At 38.1% G+C, this 18,825-nt stretch overlaps 1 protein-coding gene across 2 annotated transcripts in view; it reads right to left on the bottom strand.

Annotated features, from left to right (window-relative positions):
• Positions 1 to 263: 263 nt before the first annotated feature.
• The window catches only part of LOC138978405 (uncharacterized), a 78,939-nt gene continuing 60,377 nt past the window's right edge, over positions 264 to 18,825 (bottom strand). For both annotated transcript variants that reach the window (XM_070351138.1, XM_070351137.1), the window contains 5 exons: positions 18,027 to 18,187; positions 15,478 to 15,660; positions 14,255 to 14,334; positions 12,521 to 12,625; positions 264 to 11,533 (listed from right to left, as the gene is read on the bottom strand). In XM_070351138.1, the coding sequence (XP_070207239.1) occupies positions 11,364 to 11,533; positions 12,521 to 12,625; positions 14,255 to 14,334; positions 15,478 to 15,660; positions 18,027 to 18,187 (699 nt within the window). In that variant the 3' untranslated portion in view covers positions 264 to 11,363. The remainder of the gene's footprint in view (positions 11,534 to 12,520; positions 12,626 to 14,254; positions 14,335 to 15,477; positions 15,661 to 18,026; positions 18,188 to 18,825) is intronic.

Here is an 18,825-nt window from a genome sequence, read left to right as displayed (position 1 = left end):
CAACTCTCTCCATCTTACTTTCTTTCTTTATTTGGTGTTTAACGTCGTTTTCAACCACGAAGGTTATATCGGGACGGGGGAAGGGGGGAGATGGGATAGAGTCTCCATCTTACGCTCACGTGCATAAACACACAATTTTCCTTCTCCATTATCATACAGACACTCGCTCTCATATCAAAGAGTAACAGTGGCACTTTCATGTTCACACACACACTCACACACACACACACACACACACACACACAGAAGAAGAAAAACTGAAGTACATAAAATCATGTTTATTCCATGGGATATGAAGACATTTTTGTGTACAAAACGAGTCCCAGACAGTGCAGCAAGAATTCAGTGACAGATATTCTCCTTTTGAATTGCAACATTATTACTCTCTAAGAAAACTTGCATTGTGAATGCGTCCCTTGCCACAGATTCAAAGAACGTGTTCTCAACAGTTGAACAGACAAATATCATACACCACCAAAAGCAAAGCTAAAACTTTAACAACCTTCAATTAATATATAAAAAAAAAATTAGCATTTTAACAGATTCCTAAAACCTTCTGATAGAGAAAGGAGTCACTCTTGAAAAAATTTTCATGTGCACAATTAAAGCAATCAGTATCTCAGAAGAGGAGAAGAGAAGAACAAAAATAATTATCAAAGTATATGTAGCTAGCGGATCAGCCACTAACATACTTATTTTTCTGTAGTACGTGTGCTTATGCTACTCAGTAGAATGCTTGATAAAGACAACAGGGCATTAATGTTAATCCACAAATTTACATATGGTACCTAAATTACAACACCTTTCAAAGAGAAAAAAAACCTTGGGTCGTAAAAGCAAAACTACCATCCTTTCACTACATTACATTAAAGTTAAAGTCTAAAATGACAAAATTCTAATCTCATAAGCTCTTTGATGACACATGAAAACTATGAGCAATTTTCTTGAGGAAAAATACTGTGCCAAGAGAACCAATGGCATGTTTTTTAGTTACACATTGTTTTTATATAATTTACATGCATATAATTTAGTCATACAAAGCAGGACGGTGATTGGACGGTGAAGAGGTGAGGCAAGATGATTTGTGAAATATGATGGAAACAAAGCAATTCCTGCTCATCAAAATAATTTACTTACACATAAAAAGCTCAGTCCAACGCTAAACTTTTTTTTTAATTGTAAAAAAAATTGAAAATAAAACTAAATGCTACCCGCTTTTTCCTAACAAGTTGCTGTCACAGTCAGAAAAAAAATCTAATATACCTCAATTGCAGTCATAGTGGAATAATTATCAAAATAAGTCTTTCAAGCCTAAAATCAGGGTCAAAGTAGCAAATGCGTGTACTCGGCAATTCTATCAGAACATGCAAATAAACTAAATTATTTCTTACTTTTTTTCACAGGTTTAATATTTTATTTAACGTTTTTCAACTAGGTTTCAGAACGTTCAGAAAAGGTGTAAACTCGATACTTGGTAAAAAGCTATGACCAGTGTCGTCGGCAAGAAAGAGAGAATAATGAAGAAACTGCTGCAGTGCTATACAGGTACAATGATACATGGAAACAATATAGGATAATGCCAGTACAAGACTCAGTAGTAAGAATATAAATGTTCACAGACACAAAGAGTAAAACTTGCCTAGAAAACGAAAGCAGATTATGCTTTTTTGTATAGCATCTGTATAAATGCTGAGATACAAAACCAGTATGAAGATCTCTTTCAATCATGTCATGAACTCACATCTTTTCCCACCTTTGAATCACCAAGTCATTTTAATCACAAGTGTTATTTCAACCCATTGAGGAAAAAAAATCAGATATTTATAGAGAACACATGTTTTGTTTGAAACTTGGGTTGCATGGTTATATACCTGTCATAATGTAACTTGGCAAGGTGACCTTCATTCTCATTCTGTGTCATTCTGAATTCAAAAAGATTACAAACTGGTATTACAGGACAGAAAGAATAATGTAGATAAATACCATAAACAAAAGCTCATCAAAAAAAGAAACAATGTCTCTCTGCTTCAATTTTGACTGTTTTTAATCTATGTACATTTCAATCTGATTCAAAATTCATACAGTTTTGTCATTTTGCTGTTCTCTGTCACTAACTGCAAGATTTCTGGTCCTGCTTGTACACAAAACCCCACAGAAACAGAAAATGAATTACACAGGAATAACACCAAGTAAAACACCAGAGAAAGAGATGAAATTATATACACTTTACAGAGCAAAAAATTACTGCACAAGAAACCAAAGACAGCAAATTGAAAGAACAGATCAAATACTGCATGAAGTCATACAGAAACTGTAAACAACAGGGGAAGCTTGGTACACACAATTATTTAATCCAAATCACATGCTCCAATTAGACAACAGAAACAAACATAGGTACAACAGGAACAATCCATCTTCTCAGATAATACCACTACAGAATCGGTATTGCTTACTCCTCTCAATACTGCATTATTTTAATCATTGTCCAAAGAACAGCTTTCAATATCATGGAATACATTGCTTCTTAATTTTTACACTTCTAGACAGCCATTTTTGGTCTACGTATGCCAGCTTACAAAGCTATACCCAAGAGAAGCAACTCTGTAACACCTGGCCTAGTCCTTCCCGTGTAAACGATTCGTCTCTCCATCTTAGATTGTTTGTTTGTTTGTTTATTTGTTGCTTAACGTCCAGCCGACTACGCAGAGCCATATCAGGACGAGGAAGGGGGGGATGAAGGGGGCCACTTGTCAAGTGATTCCTGTTTACAAATGCACTAACCCATTACTTGTGTCCCAGCAGGCTTTAGTAAAACTAAATTAATACCTACTGGAAGATTACCAGTTTCCAGTATGTTAAAATAGGCTTAACCTATCTACTGCTGGACTTACATCAGAACACTAACAGATTAAACTATACATGAATCGCGAGACAAGCGGCAAGAGAAGAGATTTTTGGAAAAAATACAGGTGAATGAGCAAGAAGGCAGAAAAAAGAAAAGAATTCATGAAGAAAAAGAGAGCATGACAGGAAAGAGGAACCAAAAATCTACCTAACAGCAAACTAGAAAGCTCCTGCGGTTCCAAAAACAGGAGGGGCCTTTAATTTCATAACCGCAGTGCCCCACTGCGGGATCCATCTTAGATCTGGCCAGGCCTTTACATTGGGCATCACCATCCTCCAACATTGACACATACCAACAATCAACACCCTGACTACTGCCTGTGCAGACGGAGAATTGTTTATGGATTCATTTCACAAATAGCCACTATAATGTCTGTTCAGAAATTAACTACAAAAAATTCCATTCTGCACAGAGAGTGCCCAGGCTGTGGAATTTAAATGGTTTGTGTCCAAGTTGAGCATCATGCTGCCAACCTTATGACTATGACATTCCTGCGGCGCTCCCAGGGGAAGCGTGGAGGTCGATGTCCTTTTTCCCACCATGTCCAATGTTGATGTCACATCGACAAGCTTTACACATAGCTGCCAACCTTCCCTAGAAAACCGGGAAATTCCCGATGTTATGTCCAGTCCTGGATTTTCCCAAATAGTGCAAAAGTTTCCCGATTAAAAATTTTTCGAGTATAGTTATATAATGACCGGAGTGTAGTTTCACTTCTGAAATCTCGTTCAGCGCGAGGCTTCGTCACACAAACGCTGTGATCAAAATCGAAACAAAACGAGAATAGGCGAGATTTGTGGCTAGCGCATGCACTTCAGTCGAATGTGGATGAGAAGCAGAAGAAGAAGCAGCAGCAGATGACCACAAAATGAAGAAAACAACGGTCCAGCGGCCGAAAGTTCGTGTAAAATTTCAAGAGTTACAAACAAGAGTATGACTTCATCTCCGAATCGACAAGACGCAGCATACATTTCGCGTTATGCACCAAGTGCCGCGAAGATATCAGCATCGGACATGGAGGCCGGGGGGATATTGAAGCTCATTCAAGAACAGAAAAACATGAACGGAAACTGGGGGACAGCCGTCAAGAAGACGAGAAAGATTACCACACACCATTGGAAGATGTGACTGTCAAGAAGTATGAAATACTGTAGAAGGAAGCTTGACGTGCATTGGTAAGTCACTACATCTACTCTCTCTCCAGCTCATTCATCCTTTTTTGTGACAAAATTTGCTGCCAGAAACTGGCAATTATAATCCTCAGAATGCACCAGATTGCACCATTTTCTTCAAACATTTTCCGGGGGGGGGCATGCCCCCGGACCTCCCTAGCATTCTAGGCGCGCGCCGTCGGCTCGGCGCAAACGCTCATTCCTCCCTATTTTTATCTGGGAAAAGTTGGCAGCTATGTTTACAAAATGCGTGGCGTCTGACTTGTCGATACGGTCATAGTTTGTCTTATACTGCGGTAAAAATGTCACTTTAGCCTTTGGGTTTCCAAACCGAAAAGAAGAACAAATTATTTTCCGTGCATGCGCACATCAACTTGGCTGGTTAACAAGAGCGTCTTTTCACCAGTTTCGTCCCCCAAAAAGAGGCTGCTTTCACAAATTATTTTAGAAAATTTCCTTTTCGGGAAATTCGAACAAATTTTGGGACTAAATTCGTGACGGAATTCAAACATCGGGAGATTCCCGAAAAATTTGAGAGGGTTGGCAGCTATGGTTGAGGGATGGTCTTATCTGATTTAAAACCCTGGCCAGGTCCGAGATAGTCATCTTACTTTAACTGCTTACACAAGAAGGACTGTGGCTTTAAGTATATTCATGTGCATGAATACCCTTATCACTGAGTACATGTATACTGCTCCTGAAACTTGAATGCAGCTGCCTGAGTCAATGATTTGGAAAACAGAAGAAAATCTATAAGTTTCCTCACGTAAACTCCTCATGAAACACGTGCATTGCAGTGGAGTTTAAACACTTTGTCATACTGCAAGCCTTTAGTCATTTCACTAACTTCCTAACCTGCAGACTTTCGGATCATTTCTAATGTAATGCTCGTGCACAAGAAGAATGCCCCAAGTTAACTATATCACAATTTCATCTACCAGTGACTATACAATGCTATCCACATTTACAATCTGGCAGTGTTTTAGCACTGAAAAAAAAAAATAGCCAACACAATCTGTAACACAGATGAAATGAACACTCAAGGAAAATATCAGACAGACTCATCAAAAACAAGGGTTTTTTTCAATTTCAAATCAACTTTGGCAAGCTCTATGGAATGTCTGTCAACCGACTTACAATAATATCAACTTGTGCATCACACATGGGCCAATTTAAAAATCACAAAAACATTTAACAAACAAAAATCACTGAAACCTAAATGTCACATCAATGTTAAAACAAAGTTTTAAAGGACATTTTATCAAGCACAAAACGGGAGAGGAAAAATCGGGCTGGGGGTGGTGGGGGGTTGTATGTTTGCCAATTTATATATTTTTTAAAGAAATTAAAGAAATACAGTATACAAACAAATATGAGACCAAGAAGAAGGAAAAACACTATGGTCACTGGAAGTTAAGTAGAAACTTCATTGGTCAAATGAATCAAATTAAAAAGTACAGTCTCATCTGACAAAAAGCTACACGAATACAATGCTGTAATGTAAGTTTTAAACCAGTCATACAGAATCTGACGACAGAACAAAAGGATGGGAGAATATGTATATGGGGCAGTAATATGCTTCTAAAAAAGTGGAGGATTTGGGGTGAGTATACAATTATATACATTTTTTTGGTCCTAAATCAGGGGGTCTATCAAGAGGAGTCCCATTGTAAGAGTTGTTGCAAGCACTGAGTGTGGCACAGTTCCACACAACGTTACTGAGATTTCTACGGTCAATTCTTCAAACCATATTACAACATACACCAACAAAGACACAGGGGAAGAAGGGGATCGTAGGAAGGGTGAAACCAAGGGGAACAACCAACAACAAGGGAGGATCGAAGGAGTGGAAGGGGACCTCCAAATTTGTCACATCACCAACATCTATTTGGCAAAACATGGAATGTATGGAACACAGTAGACAGTACTCATGGCAGAAAGAATTATCCAGCGATTTACAAAGCAAACAAGCTTACAACACAATCACAAATTCTGTCAAAGATACATCATCTAAAAACTCTCCAAACAGTCTCGGATATCATCGGTTTTTTATATATATTTTTAATTTTTTTCTAAGCTCAACACAACAGAAAGATGAAACCAGTTTCTTTGCGTAGTTTGAATGCTTGCTGCAATTCTCAGTCCAGGGGGATCAGTTTTTCTTTTCTTCTGTAACCAGATAATACGATTGCACTCTTTCCTTCCCCTTCCCTGTGATGGGAAGCGGTTGGGGAGGGATAAAAATGGAAGGTCAAATCATTCGTCTTAAGTTTGATTCAAACATTTAAAAAAAATATATTAAAAAAATAGACAAACCTCAGCAGCTATTACAGATGGCTTATAATGCAGAACATAATTTTCACACCAAGTTTAAGGCTTTCATAAGAACTGGATTTATGTATGTAATATTACGCTTTGCAAGATAAAGATTTTCGGTTGTGTGGGAGCCAGAAAAGCAGAGGCTGTTCTGCTGTAAACTCCACCTAAGCAAAGATGACAATTCTGATAAACAGAACCAACTGCAAGCTCAATCAAATACTTAAGGAACAAGTCGCGTAAGGCGAAAATACAATATTTAGTCAAGTAGCTGTCGAACTCACAGAATGAAACTGAACGCAACGCAACGCAGCAAGACCGTATACTCGTAGCATCGTCACTCCACCGCCCGTGGCAAAGGCAGTGCACGTGGAATTGACAAGAAGAGCGGGGTATTCGTTGCGCTGAGAAGGATAGCACGCTTTTCTGTCCCTCTCTTTGTTTTAACTTTCTGAGCGTGTTTTTAATCCAAACATATCATATCTATATATTTTTGGAATCAGGAACCGACAAGGAATAAGATGAAAGTGTTTTTAAATTGATTTCGAAAAAAAAAATTGATAATAATTTTTATATATTTAATTTTCAGAGCTTGTTTTTAATCCGAATATAACATATTTATATGTTTTTGGAATCAGCAAATGATGGAGAATAAGATAAACGTAAATTTGGATCGTTTTATAAATTTTTATTTTTTTTTACAATTTTCAGATTTTTAATGACCAAAGTCATTAATTAATTTTTAAGCCACCAAGCTGAAATGCAATACCGAACCCCGGGCTTCGTTGAAGAGTACTTGACCAAAATTTCAACCAATTTGGTTGAAAAATGAGGGCGTGACAGTGCCGCCTCAACTTTCACGAAAAGCCGGATATGACGTCATCAAAGACATTTATCAAAAAAATGAAAAAAACGTATGGGGATTTCATACCCAGGAACTCTCATGTCAAATTTCATAAAGATCGGTCCAGTAGTTTAGTCTGAATCGCTCTACACACACACACACACACACGCACGCACGCACACACATACGCACATACACCACGACCCTCGTTTCGATTCCCCCTCGATGTTAAAATATTTAGTCAAAACTTGACTAAATATAAAAATCAGTCATTTCAAATCAAGTTTTCAAGCTGATCAGAAAACATCTCTGTTAGTAAAAGTTTCTTAAAAACATACCGGGGTTTTCAGTGTGTAAGAACACATTAATTGTTTGCATAGATCATACAAAAAATATGAAGGACTGGTATTGATTTCATACAATTTCATAGAAAACAAAAAGAACACCGTAAAAAAAGGCATCTTTTTTAAAATTCCTAGCAGCAGTGACAGCATCGATTGCAACAGCTGATTCAAAGCATGTTTAATTCTGATTTTATTCCACTGTTCATAGACTAGCAAAAGTATGAAATCATCTTTGAAGGTAGAAAACATTCAAGACATATACCGCCACTTCAGTTTGGCATGTTTTCAAAAAGCCAACATGAAATGACACCAATCTCAAGGAATCAAAATCTCTGGGGAAAAAAACAACACAAAATGTGCAGATTCTTCATCTGAATGCCAACAATGAAACATAATGGAAATACTGAAATAAAGAAAATCATATAAATCACTGTGTATGAACAAAGTATACAAACATACCTGGACATTGTGCTGTAAATCATTCGTTTGATTTGTGAATACTGTAATGTGCATCGGTAATAATGACGATACAGTATGTGTACAAACTGTGCAAGCTACAAATCTTATCAAAATCAAAAAGATACATTTTTCATGCTATATACTTTTTTGTACATATCTGAGAAAATGTGCATGGATGCAATCGAACATTAAAATCGATCAGGAAGTATCTAACACAGCTGATACACGCTAAATGTTGAATCTCAAATCAGAGTCGAGAAGGTTGGACATTGTGGCGTGATTCTTTTTAATCATTCTGACAATTATCTGTGTTTCTACTGCAGTAATCCTGCTTCTGAGAAGACAAAGAAAATAATACATTGTAATATTTTGAAAGCTTTTTATTTTTTTATATCTTTTTTAAACATGAGTAAATCCACTCATAAGTACAGGCATCAGTCAGATCTTAGTGGAGCATTTGTAAAGGATTCTTTCTTTATTTGGTGTTTAACGTCGTTTTCAACCACGAAGGGTTATATCGCGACGGGGAAATGGGGAAGATGGGATAGAGTCACTTGTAAATTGTTTCTTGTTCACAAAAGCATTAATCAAAAATTTGCTCCAGGGGCTTGCAACGTAGTACAATATATTACCTTACTGGGAGAATGCAAGTTTCCAGTACAAAGGACTTAACATTTCTTACATACTGCTTGACAAAAATCTGTACAAAAATTGACTATATTCTATACAAGAAACACTTAACAAGGGCAAAAGGAGAAACAAAATCCGTTAGTCGCCTCTTACGACATGCTGGGGAGCATCGGGTAAATTCTTCCCCCTAACCCGCGGGGGGTATTTGTAAAGGATACATGTATCAACTATCTGCAAGGTAGTTGTTTGTATTTCAATGACCAATTTCTGTTTTATTCAGGTATAATGAACAGCCACCATTTTAGTGTGTGGTTTTTGTGTGTCTTTTTTTTTTGTTTGTATGAAGTGTTTGTTTATTAGTTTGTTTATTTTGATTGTGGTTTATTATTAAAAGTTAATGACAGCAGGAACCCAATGACATAATTGCGGTTTCTGTAGCAAGTTGGTTTTTTGGCGGGGTGGAGTTGCTAACCCCACGCCCAACCCTCCTCCTTTATCCGGGCTTGGGACCGGCTGAAAGACCTTTAGGGTGCATTGCGGCCCTATGCTCCACGGGGAGTCTACAGGAATAGGTCAAGTAAGTCAATGACATACTTGCTCTAAATAAACAAAACATTTGACACTTGAGTGCAAGTTCACTGGTCAGGAACAGGATGTAAGGCTGCAATACGCACTGTAAAGAAATCAAAAAATAACAAGAAGAGCAAACGCTCGATCGAGTCACTTTCGCAGTTCTGAATATTATATGAGGCATCAGATGGACAGGAAGAAATTGCTATTCACAACACAATGAGTCACGTTCACATAAAATTTGAGCCCGGTCACTTTTATAGTTTCCGAGAAAAGCCCAACGTTAAGTTGTGTGTTGCCGAACAGAAAAGGCTAGTTATCTCCCTTGTTTTTCTGATAACGTTCGTAAAAGGCTACAGATGTAAATACTTTGATGTAAAGAATAATCCTACAAAGTTTCAATCACATCCGATGAACTTTGTCAAAGATATAAAATGTCTAATTTTTCCTTTGACGCTGACCTGTGACCTTGAAAAAGGTCAAAGGTCAACGAAACCATCGTTAAAGTGTAGAGGTCATTGGAGGTCACGACTAAACAAAATATGAGCCCGATCGCTTTGATAGTTTCCGAGAAAAGTCCAACGTTAAGGTGGTGTCTACGGACGGCCGGCTGGACGGCCGGCCGGCCGGCCGGACAGACTAACACTGACCGATTACATAGAGTCACTTTTTCTCAAGTGACTCAAAAACCAAGACATTTTGGTGTAATCAAATGGAAAAATAGGTGCACTCAAAAAAGCAGCACTGCAAATGATACATACAACAAAATGTTTTTACAGAAAACTTACAAGTATAAAGCACACACCAAAAAAAAAAGATCAGCAGTTAGTAAATGTTTGGTATCCATAAGGCAATAATGATGTTCTAAAGATCAATCCTAAAGTCTGAAAATCAGTCAATACACTAATGAAGTAGCGTACGAGATGAAACAGAAAGTGCACATTGGACACGTTACATGACAAGCTTTGCAGCATATTATAAATGAAGCATCGCAAACTTTGTATAGGCGCCTTTTTCAGCAATTACAATATTGCATCACAGTGGACAAAAATCATTTGGCTATATTTGAAAATGATTTCAAATCTTTCTTTCTTTATTTGGTGTGATTTCAAATGACTGCATGATTAATGATTCATGAAGAAGCATGACAATACAAATCACTGATTAACTGTGAATCAATCTAAGAGTACAAATACTGTGAATCAACTTCCAAATGCCTTTTTCAAGCATACATTTCTCAATACCATTCAATTAGGTTCCTTGTTTCATCCATCACTCATCTTAACTCACAATCATTTTCTCTCGAATAATCTGAGCAAGGTAAAAAGATGTCATATAATGTGAAGAAAAAAAAGTCCCCTTGGCAACAGAACCATTGCCATTTGATTAACTGGACCAGAAACTTGCCTATTTCCTCTTTTTCTGTTCAATTCCATTTCTGCAAAAATAGACTGCTGTTATTTACAAACCATGTACAACATGCATAAAGTTATGTACAAAGTTGTAACGTCATGACCAATATTCAGCTGGGATAAAAGCTTGGTTTAAAACGACCAAGAACTCATTGGTCAAGCTATATTTTGTTCCTATCTCATGGATATATATCTCGTCAGTTATTTCACTTTGTATGTGATACAAATAAGAATACTTTGTTATTAGTATTCATAACTGTAAGCACCATTTATGCCTGATATGCAAAACTGAGAAAACTGAACCTCATCTTGACTTTGTGAAATTACACAAATTAGGATGATGGACTTCATTGCATTTCAACCTATAACAAACAAACCAAAAACCCTATATTATTCATTTTTCAACTTGCATGCAGACCTTGATCAGGTTTTGCTGCATTTCATATTTTTCTGGGCAAGTAACTAAAATTGCACTAAACAAAAAAGACTTTTCCAACCTTTCACACACACTAAAAAATACTTGTTCTGGCAGAAGACAAAATAGTGGTTTTGTTGCTCTTTGAACGTTTCTCATCAGTCTTCTCTCAGCCTGGAGTTTCAACAGTTTCCACCCAGTATTAAAAGAAAAAAGCACCAAGAGAATCTACAACGCTTACATTTTAAAACACATAATTTCTACAAGACAAGATTTAGCTATTAATAGCGTGAAGTTCAGTTGCCGCCGGTGAAGGTCATATCGGTGTATTCTTGGCTTGCAATCATCAGGCGGTATCGTAGGCGCAAATTGCGAGCGCGAACGTGTGAGTTGTTGATCTCTTCTGTATGATCTGCGGGGAACCACCCTCGCTCGCAGTCTCGAATGCGCTCTCCCTCGTACCAACCTAGAAAAGAGCAAAGGCCGTGAGTTCTCTGTTTTAACACTTCATAAATGTGACACTCTGACAATAAGCTGAAGTAAGTGTGAATAATTTGTCATTTCGTTTCAGTATGTGTCACTGAAAAAACAGTCAGAGACTGGAGGAAGTGGAGGATAACTGCTGCGGCCCTATGCTCCACAAGGAGTGAAGAGCGGACCTGGGAACCCCTGTTGTTTACTTGGAGTATTCTCAAACAAACTTGGAGTATTTTCAGAGAAATGAGTGTATTCCACACATTGCAACATCGATGATTCAAACATGCTTCGCACGCGTCCGTTGCGCCGTTAAGTAATTTAACCAATACACTTAAAACAAATGCTTCTTTCAATGACAAAAGCTGTAATTATTGATCTAATACCGAGTTAGAAAGTTGTTTTTAACCATTAAAATAAACAGTGCCCCAGTAAATATACAGCAATGACAGGGAGGCGTTTTTAAGAAAAATAGTCTAGGAATTTTTTTCGTCGTACTTTTTCTCCACCGACCGTGCTGATCGTATTTTTAGACAATCAGACGTACAAAATACGGCAAAATCGTATGGGTTCCCAGGTCTGGAAGAGGATTAAGTCATGTGTACGGAAATCTGAGATATGAATGTATGTCATTGTACCAACCTTCACTAAAACATACATACAAGAGTCTCTGACGCACACACACACACACACACACACACACACACACACACACACACACACACACACACACACACACACACACACACACACACACACACACACACACACACTCTCTCTCTCTCTCAAAGTAAAGCATGCCAGTCTGCTAATATTAGTACTTGAATTGGATCACTTGAGATCTTTACATTTCCTTCTTTTCCAAATAACTTTGTCTCAACAGAAAAAGTGTGCTCAGCCACAAGCTTACCCACAAAATGTTTACCCTGGCAAAATATACCCAAAAACATACAAAATTAAACCAAACAAAATTACTCACCATCTGCCATTTTCTTGAAGACGTTGACCACATCAGACTCCTCTAGGGTTAACTCGTCAGGTTCTGTGGCAATGTATTTCTCCACACACTGCACCTGCGGGCAATCTGCAATCAAAAAGGAGAGGTCACAATCATCAAAGCTAATCATGTACATGTATTAACATACAGAGGTAGAAATGAAAAACAAAATTTACAATCTATTTAAAAAAAAGCATACTCAGGCTGGGAACCCTGAAGCTGAAAATGTATTATAGGACATCAAAAATTGACTATTTCATGTGTTCAGATTGAGAGACACTGAACCACAAACAAATGCCATCCCTGAACATGCTACTACTCACTTTTTAATTCAGTCCACCCCCCCCCCCCCCCCCCCCCCCCCAAAAAAAAAGGCCAATGTTTGTATGAATAAGCAGTCCATGTTGCAACCTTCCGCGAGCTATTTGACTTGCGATCTCTTCACTGTAATGGGGATTTTTTCTCCATATCTTTTTCTTACTCCCACTTTTCCTATTCCTTCCATGCCCCTCCGCTGACACACACATACAGGTATGTAAACCAAAAGCAAACAATTGAGAATTTAAAAAATACTGAAACACACACACACACACACAAGCAAACAAATACCACAAGAACATGATCAGAAGAAACAAGTCGCGTAAGGCGAAATTACTACAAGCTGTCGAACTCACGGAATGAAACTGAACGCACTGTATTTTTTTCACCAAGACAGTACAGCTTCGTCAATCCCCGCGAGAAGGAAATCGCTCACCTCCCACGTGCAAAACGCAGTGATATGCACACGCCAGAATAGCGCGGTGGCGTATTGTGCTAAGCAGGAAAGCGCGCTTATCTGTATTCGTGTTAACTTTCTGAGCTTGTTTTGAATACAACCTATCATATCTATATGTTTTTGGAATCAGGAAACGATAAAGAATAAGATGAAATCATTTTTGAATCGATTTCTTAAATTTTAATCTTAAGACTAATTAATCTATTTTCGTTAATTGTGATCACATTTAAAGAGTAAACATGACATATGTATATATTTTTAGATTCAGAATGTCATGAAGAATACGATGCAATTAATTTTAAATCTGTTTGCGAAAAATCGATTTAATGACAACTTTAATGAGCAAACTCATTAATTAATTTGTAAGCCTCCAAGATGAAATGCAATACCAAAGTCCGGGCGTCGTCGAAGATTACTTGACCAAAATTTCAACCAATTTGGTTTAAAAATGAGAGCGTGACAGTGCCGCCTCAACTTTCACGAAAAGCCGGATATGACGTCATCAAAGACATTTATCAAAAAAATGAAAAAAACGTCTGGGGATATCATACCCAGGAACTCACATGTAAAATTTCATGAAGATCGATCTAGTAGTTTTCTCTAAATCGCTCTACACACACACACACATATATCACACCCTCGTCTCGATTCCCCCCTCTACGTTATATCATTTAGTCAAAACTTGACTAAATGTAAAAAAACGACAGAACAAAGGAAAAACAGAAACCATTACTGAATTAGGAATCTATTTTTAATCTAGCACACTCGCTACTCTTACCCAAGACCTAGAAACTTTCTCAAACAATCAAACCAAGACATGGTTTGGCAGAGGATACCACAATAAATTTAGGTCTGTGCACATGAAAAAAACAATTATACCCAGAATCGCCTAGCCTGTAGACACAGTATTCAAGAGAAAGAAATCAAGAATAAAAACGTACCCCACTCCTCGTAGATTCTTTCGTACTCTGGGTTAGAATGGTGGGGCAGAATTGCATCTATCCATCTTGTCCTTTCACTCCTGCAAAAGACAAATGTATATATTTCAGGCATGAAAACAGCCGGAGGTGAAAAAAGAGGAAAATAAAGTGGAGGCCTGGGGGCCGCAGTAGGCCCCCAGTGGGGTCGAGGGGTAACGCCCCTTGTGGGGGCCAGGGGGCAAAACCCCCTGGAGCTGAAGGGGTTTCAGCATTTCTGAGCCTTAAAATGGGCATATATAAAAATATTTACCAAGTCCTGTGTTGAACAGCAGTGAAAAGTTGACCGCTTTTCCTGTTTAACCTTTTCAAAATTAGATCTAATTTGTTCGCGTATCCATTTCTGGATCTGCAGGCTGGTACAGAGAAAACTTTGTTCAAGTGCGGCAGGAAGTGAAGAAAGGCTCGAATCGATCCGTTTGCGGACTCGGCAATTTACGGTTTATCCAATTGAGCAGTGGCGGGAGTAACGCTTGCCATGTCTTTCGTTTTGCCTCTTTCTTTGGGGGGTCTTCTTTTTTTTCCAGCGGGAAAAAAAAAAAAAAAAAAAAAGCGAAAGTGTGACAAAAAAACGGCGGAATTTCCGCTGAAAAGAGAAAGTTTTCATGCTTGATATTTGTAATTATAGTCTGGTAGGGTACTAAGACCCAACACTTCCTCCGCTGTTCACACACATGCACCCCTCCCCTGTCCCCACCCCATCCAACACACACACACACACACACACACATGCACAAACACACGCATGAAAGCATGGACAATAACACCAACATACACACACATGATACAAACTCACACACTAACACACACACACTAACGCACACACATACACTAACACACACACTAACACACACACATACAAGCACACACACACAGACTGCAATGGGGTGAAACAGAGGTTGGTACCGACATTCTAATAAGCAAAGCTGAGGTTTATACTTACTTTTTTTTTTAGTTGCCGATTACTGATTGACAAACTAAAACTTAAAACCCTTTCAGCTGGGGGGGCTTTGGCAATAACCTGATTTAGCACTGTGAGAGGCCCACAGTCCCACTGAGTTAATCTCAAAGGGTCGCTCTTCTTTTAGTATGTGATTTCACTTCTACGCCGGGGCGTTAACATTTCAAAAAAATCGTCAATTCAAGTAAAAATCTAATTTCAGAGTTTAATTTAAGGTGTGACTCACTCAGACTTGGCCGACAGCACCAACTCCACTTGCTTCCCTTCGTGGTTGTGGAGCAGGGCGAGAAGGAAGATGTTCTTTACACCAGCGCCCCCTTGCGGCATGAACTTGCTCTTCTCCGGGTTGTCGATAAGCTCGGTGTGCAAGGCGTTACGCTGGCAGTAGTCTCGAACCTGGTACACATTGCTGTCAAGACAGAGTTGAAAAAGATGAAGTTCAGCTATCATCAAATTAGGATAGCACTGCGATAAGAGGAGAATGTTCACGATAGCTGTACTCTCTATCCAGCTGGCAGTAATCTCACACCTGGTACCATTTGCTGTGAACACACATTTAACAAGTCGCGTAAGGCGAAAATACAACATTTAGTCAAGCTCAGTCGAACTCACAGAATGAAACTGCATGAACGCACAGCATTTTTTCCGCAAGACCATACACTCGTAGCATTGAAAAGCGCGGTAGCGGTTGCGCTGAGGAGGATAGCACGCTTTTCTGTATCTCTATTCTTTTTAACTTTCTGAGCGTGTTTTTAATCCAAACATATCATATCTATATCTTTTTGGAATCAGGGACCGACAAGGAATAAGATGAAATTGTTTCTAAATCGATTTCGGACAATAAATTTTAATCATAATTTTCATATGTTTAATTTTCAGAGCTTGTTTGTAATCCAAATATAACATATGTATATGTTTTTGGAATCAGAAAATGACGAAGAATAAGATGAAATTGTTTTTGGATCGTTTAATGAAAAAATAATTTTAATTACAAGTTTCCGATTTTTAATTACCAAAGTCATTAATTATTTTTTAAGCCACCAAGCTGAAATGCAATACCAAAGCCCGGCCTTCGTCGAAGATTGTTTTGCCAAAATTTCAATCAATTTCATTGAAAAATGAGGGTGTGACAGTGCCGCCTCAACTTTTACAAAAAGCCGGATATGACGTCATCAAAGGCATCTATCGAAAAAATGTAAAAAACGTCCAGGGATATCATTCCCAGGAACTCTCATGTCAAATTTCATAAAGATCGGTCCAGTAGTTTAGTCTGAATCGCTCTACACACACACACAGAGACACACATACACCACGACCCTCGTCTCGATTCCCCCTCTATGTTAAAACATTTAGTCAAAACTTGACTAAATCAGTAAATGTAAAAAAGATGAAGTTCAGCTATCATCAAATTAGGATAACACTGCGATAAGCAGAGAGTGTTCACGATAGCTGTACTCTCTATTCAGCTGACAGTACAGTGGTACCTGCGATGAAAGGACACCCTCGGGACCAGCCAGAAGTGTCCCTACATTGCAGGTGGCCTGTCACAACAGGTATATTTTGGTAGGGATAATAGACAAAGGGACGCCAGAAAGCGTCATTTTAAGGGAGGACTGTCCTCACATTGCAGGTACCACAGTAGTCTCGAACAGAATATCTGCTGCAGTCCTGGCCAGTAATCACACGAAGATCCGAACGGAAATAAAATATTTGAAAGCTCTCGTACACAACCAAAAACAACTCTGATCAGGGTGCCATACACCCAACTTTACACCATGAACAACAACAAAAAGACAAAAAGAAATAAAAAGAAATTAAAAAAAAAGAAAAAAGCAATCAATCCAGGTTACCTTCATAAAAGCAAAAAAACCCTCATGGATGGCCTGGTATCTTCCAGTAATTTAATACATATGTTCAGAAAGAGCTAATTCTCTTGTTCTCCCTTCTTATCTGTCATTCAAAACACCTTGTTATACTTCATGCAATTTTTACCTACAGAAAGGAAAATCCATGTGTTGAAAAAAAGGTTGAGCAAAACACGGGAAATAACACAATTACTTCCCTTGCATTGCAACTTCTTTGCGATGGTCAACACAATTACTTCCCTTGTATTGCAACTTTTTTGCGATGTCAACACATTTACTTCCCTTGTATTGCAACTTCTTTGCGATGGTCAACACAATTACTTCCCTTGTATTGCAACTTCTTTGCGATGGTCAACACAATTACTTCCCTTGTATTGCAACTTCTTTGCGATGGTCAACACAATTACTTCCCTTGTATTGCAACTTCTTTGCGATGGTCAACACAATTACTTTCCTTGTATTGCAACTTCTTTGCTAATGGCTTATTATAATTCATCATTTCAGAAAGTAAATTTTCCAATAAATGTTGATTCATAGCTTGAACTAAATCAGAAACAAGTTCCAAATTCCAGCATTCTAGGTAATGAAGCTGCCTGTATTGAAATTCAAAGACTTCACATTTTTTTCAAATCCGCTGAAGCATGTGACTTCAGCTACAAGCCTTGCTTAATCCACAGAGCAGGTGTCTGCAACTTAAATTTAATAAGATTCCCATGAACGCAAGATTGTCATGTAGCCTTCGGAAGGTGAAACCGTTTTCACAGGTTGTTCAGGACCACAGAAAAAAAAAGAAACCCAGCCTAGTGGCAAAAATAAAGATACTTTACCGAAAACACATAATTGTAATTTTGACATTTTTCCAGCATATTCAGACTAAAGCATGCACAAAACTAGAAGTGTTAGCACTCACCCTCGTTTCTTGGTGATCAATAAGATGTCACTGAAGAGATAGAGGTAGACGTGTTCCTTGGACTTTCGACCAAAGGGGATGCGACTTGTTCCTTCTGTGACTATCCTGTTGAGCTCCCCTTGTTTCACCAGGTACCGTGATGACGACACCAACGGAAACTCCTGAATTAAAATAATAAGTAAAATCAGAAGAAATGTATTTCCCCTCTGAAATCAAACAACTTGACATAAAAAGAGGAGAAAAAATACATTGCATGGAAGAGATGTTAGTATGTTTGTATATATATAGTATGTATTGCATATATGATTATTGTGTGAACAGTACATGTGGTGATTTGAGTCTGTATGATTAATTTGTTTTATGTAGGTTGTACTTTTAATTGTTCTATTCTGTATATATATGTTCTTTTGTAAAGGGCCTAGAGGTTAGGCACTTAAAAATGTCCAGTTATCATTATTATTATAGTGAAGACTGCGCTTGTGTTTTATTTGTCTGCATAGGAAAACAATCCTAAAATTTCAATCTTTGATTTTGTAACTTTACAGTGATTCTGACTCGGGGATGAAAAGCCAAAAATACTCTCACTTCTTGTCCTTTACCATTGAAAGCCTCCATATCATTCTGAGACATCTACACACTTTGAAAACTCTGTGCTGGTGACCTGAAGACATATTTCCTCAATCTGCTACTCTGTCTAGTCAGTGTGTTCAGCCTGCTGCATGTACATGTATACGTACATTTTTTTTCTTTATGTGTATGTTGTAAACAGACGAATTCCAGAATCCAGTCTGTTGGGTTT

This window comes from Littorina saxatilis, linkage group LG10 (assembly GCF_037325665.1).
Source record: "Littorina saxatilis isolate snail1 linkage group LG10, US_GU_Lsax_2.0, whole genome shotgun sequence".
NCBI lineage: Eukaryota > Metazoa > Mollusca > Gastropoda > Littorinimorpha > Littorinidae > Littorina > Littorina saxatilis.
The sequence above is the reverse complement of the archived record's forward strand: the minus strand, read 5'-3'. Positions and strand labels throughout refer to the sequence as shown.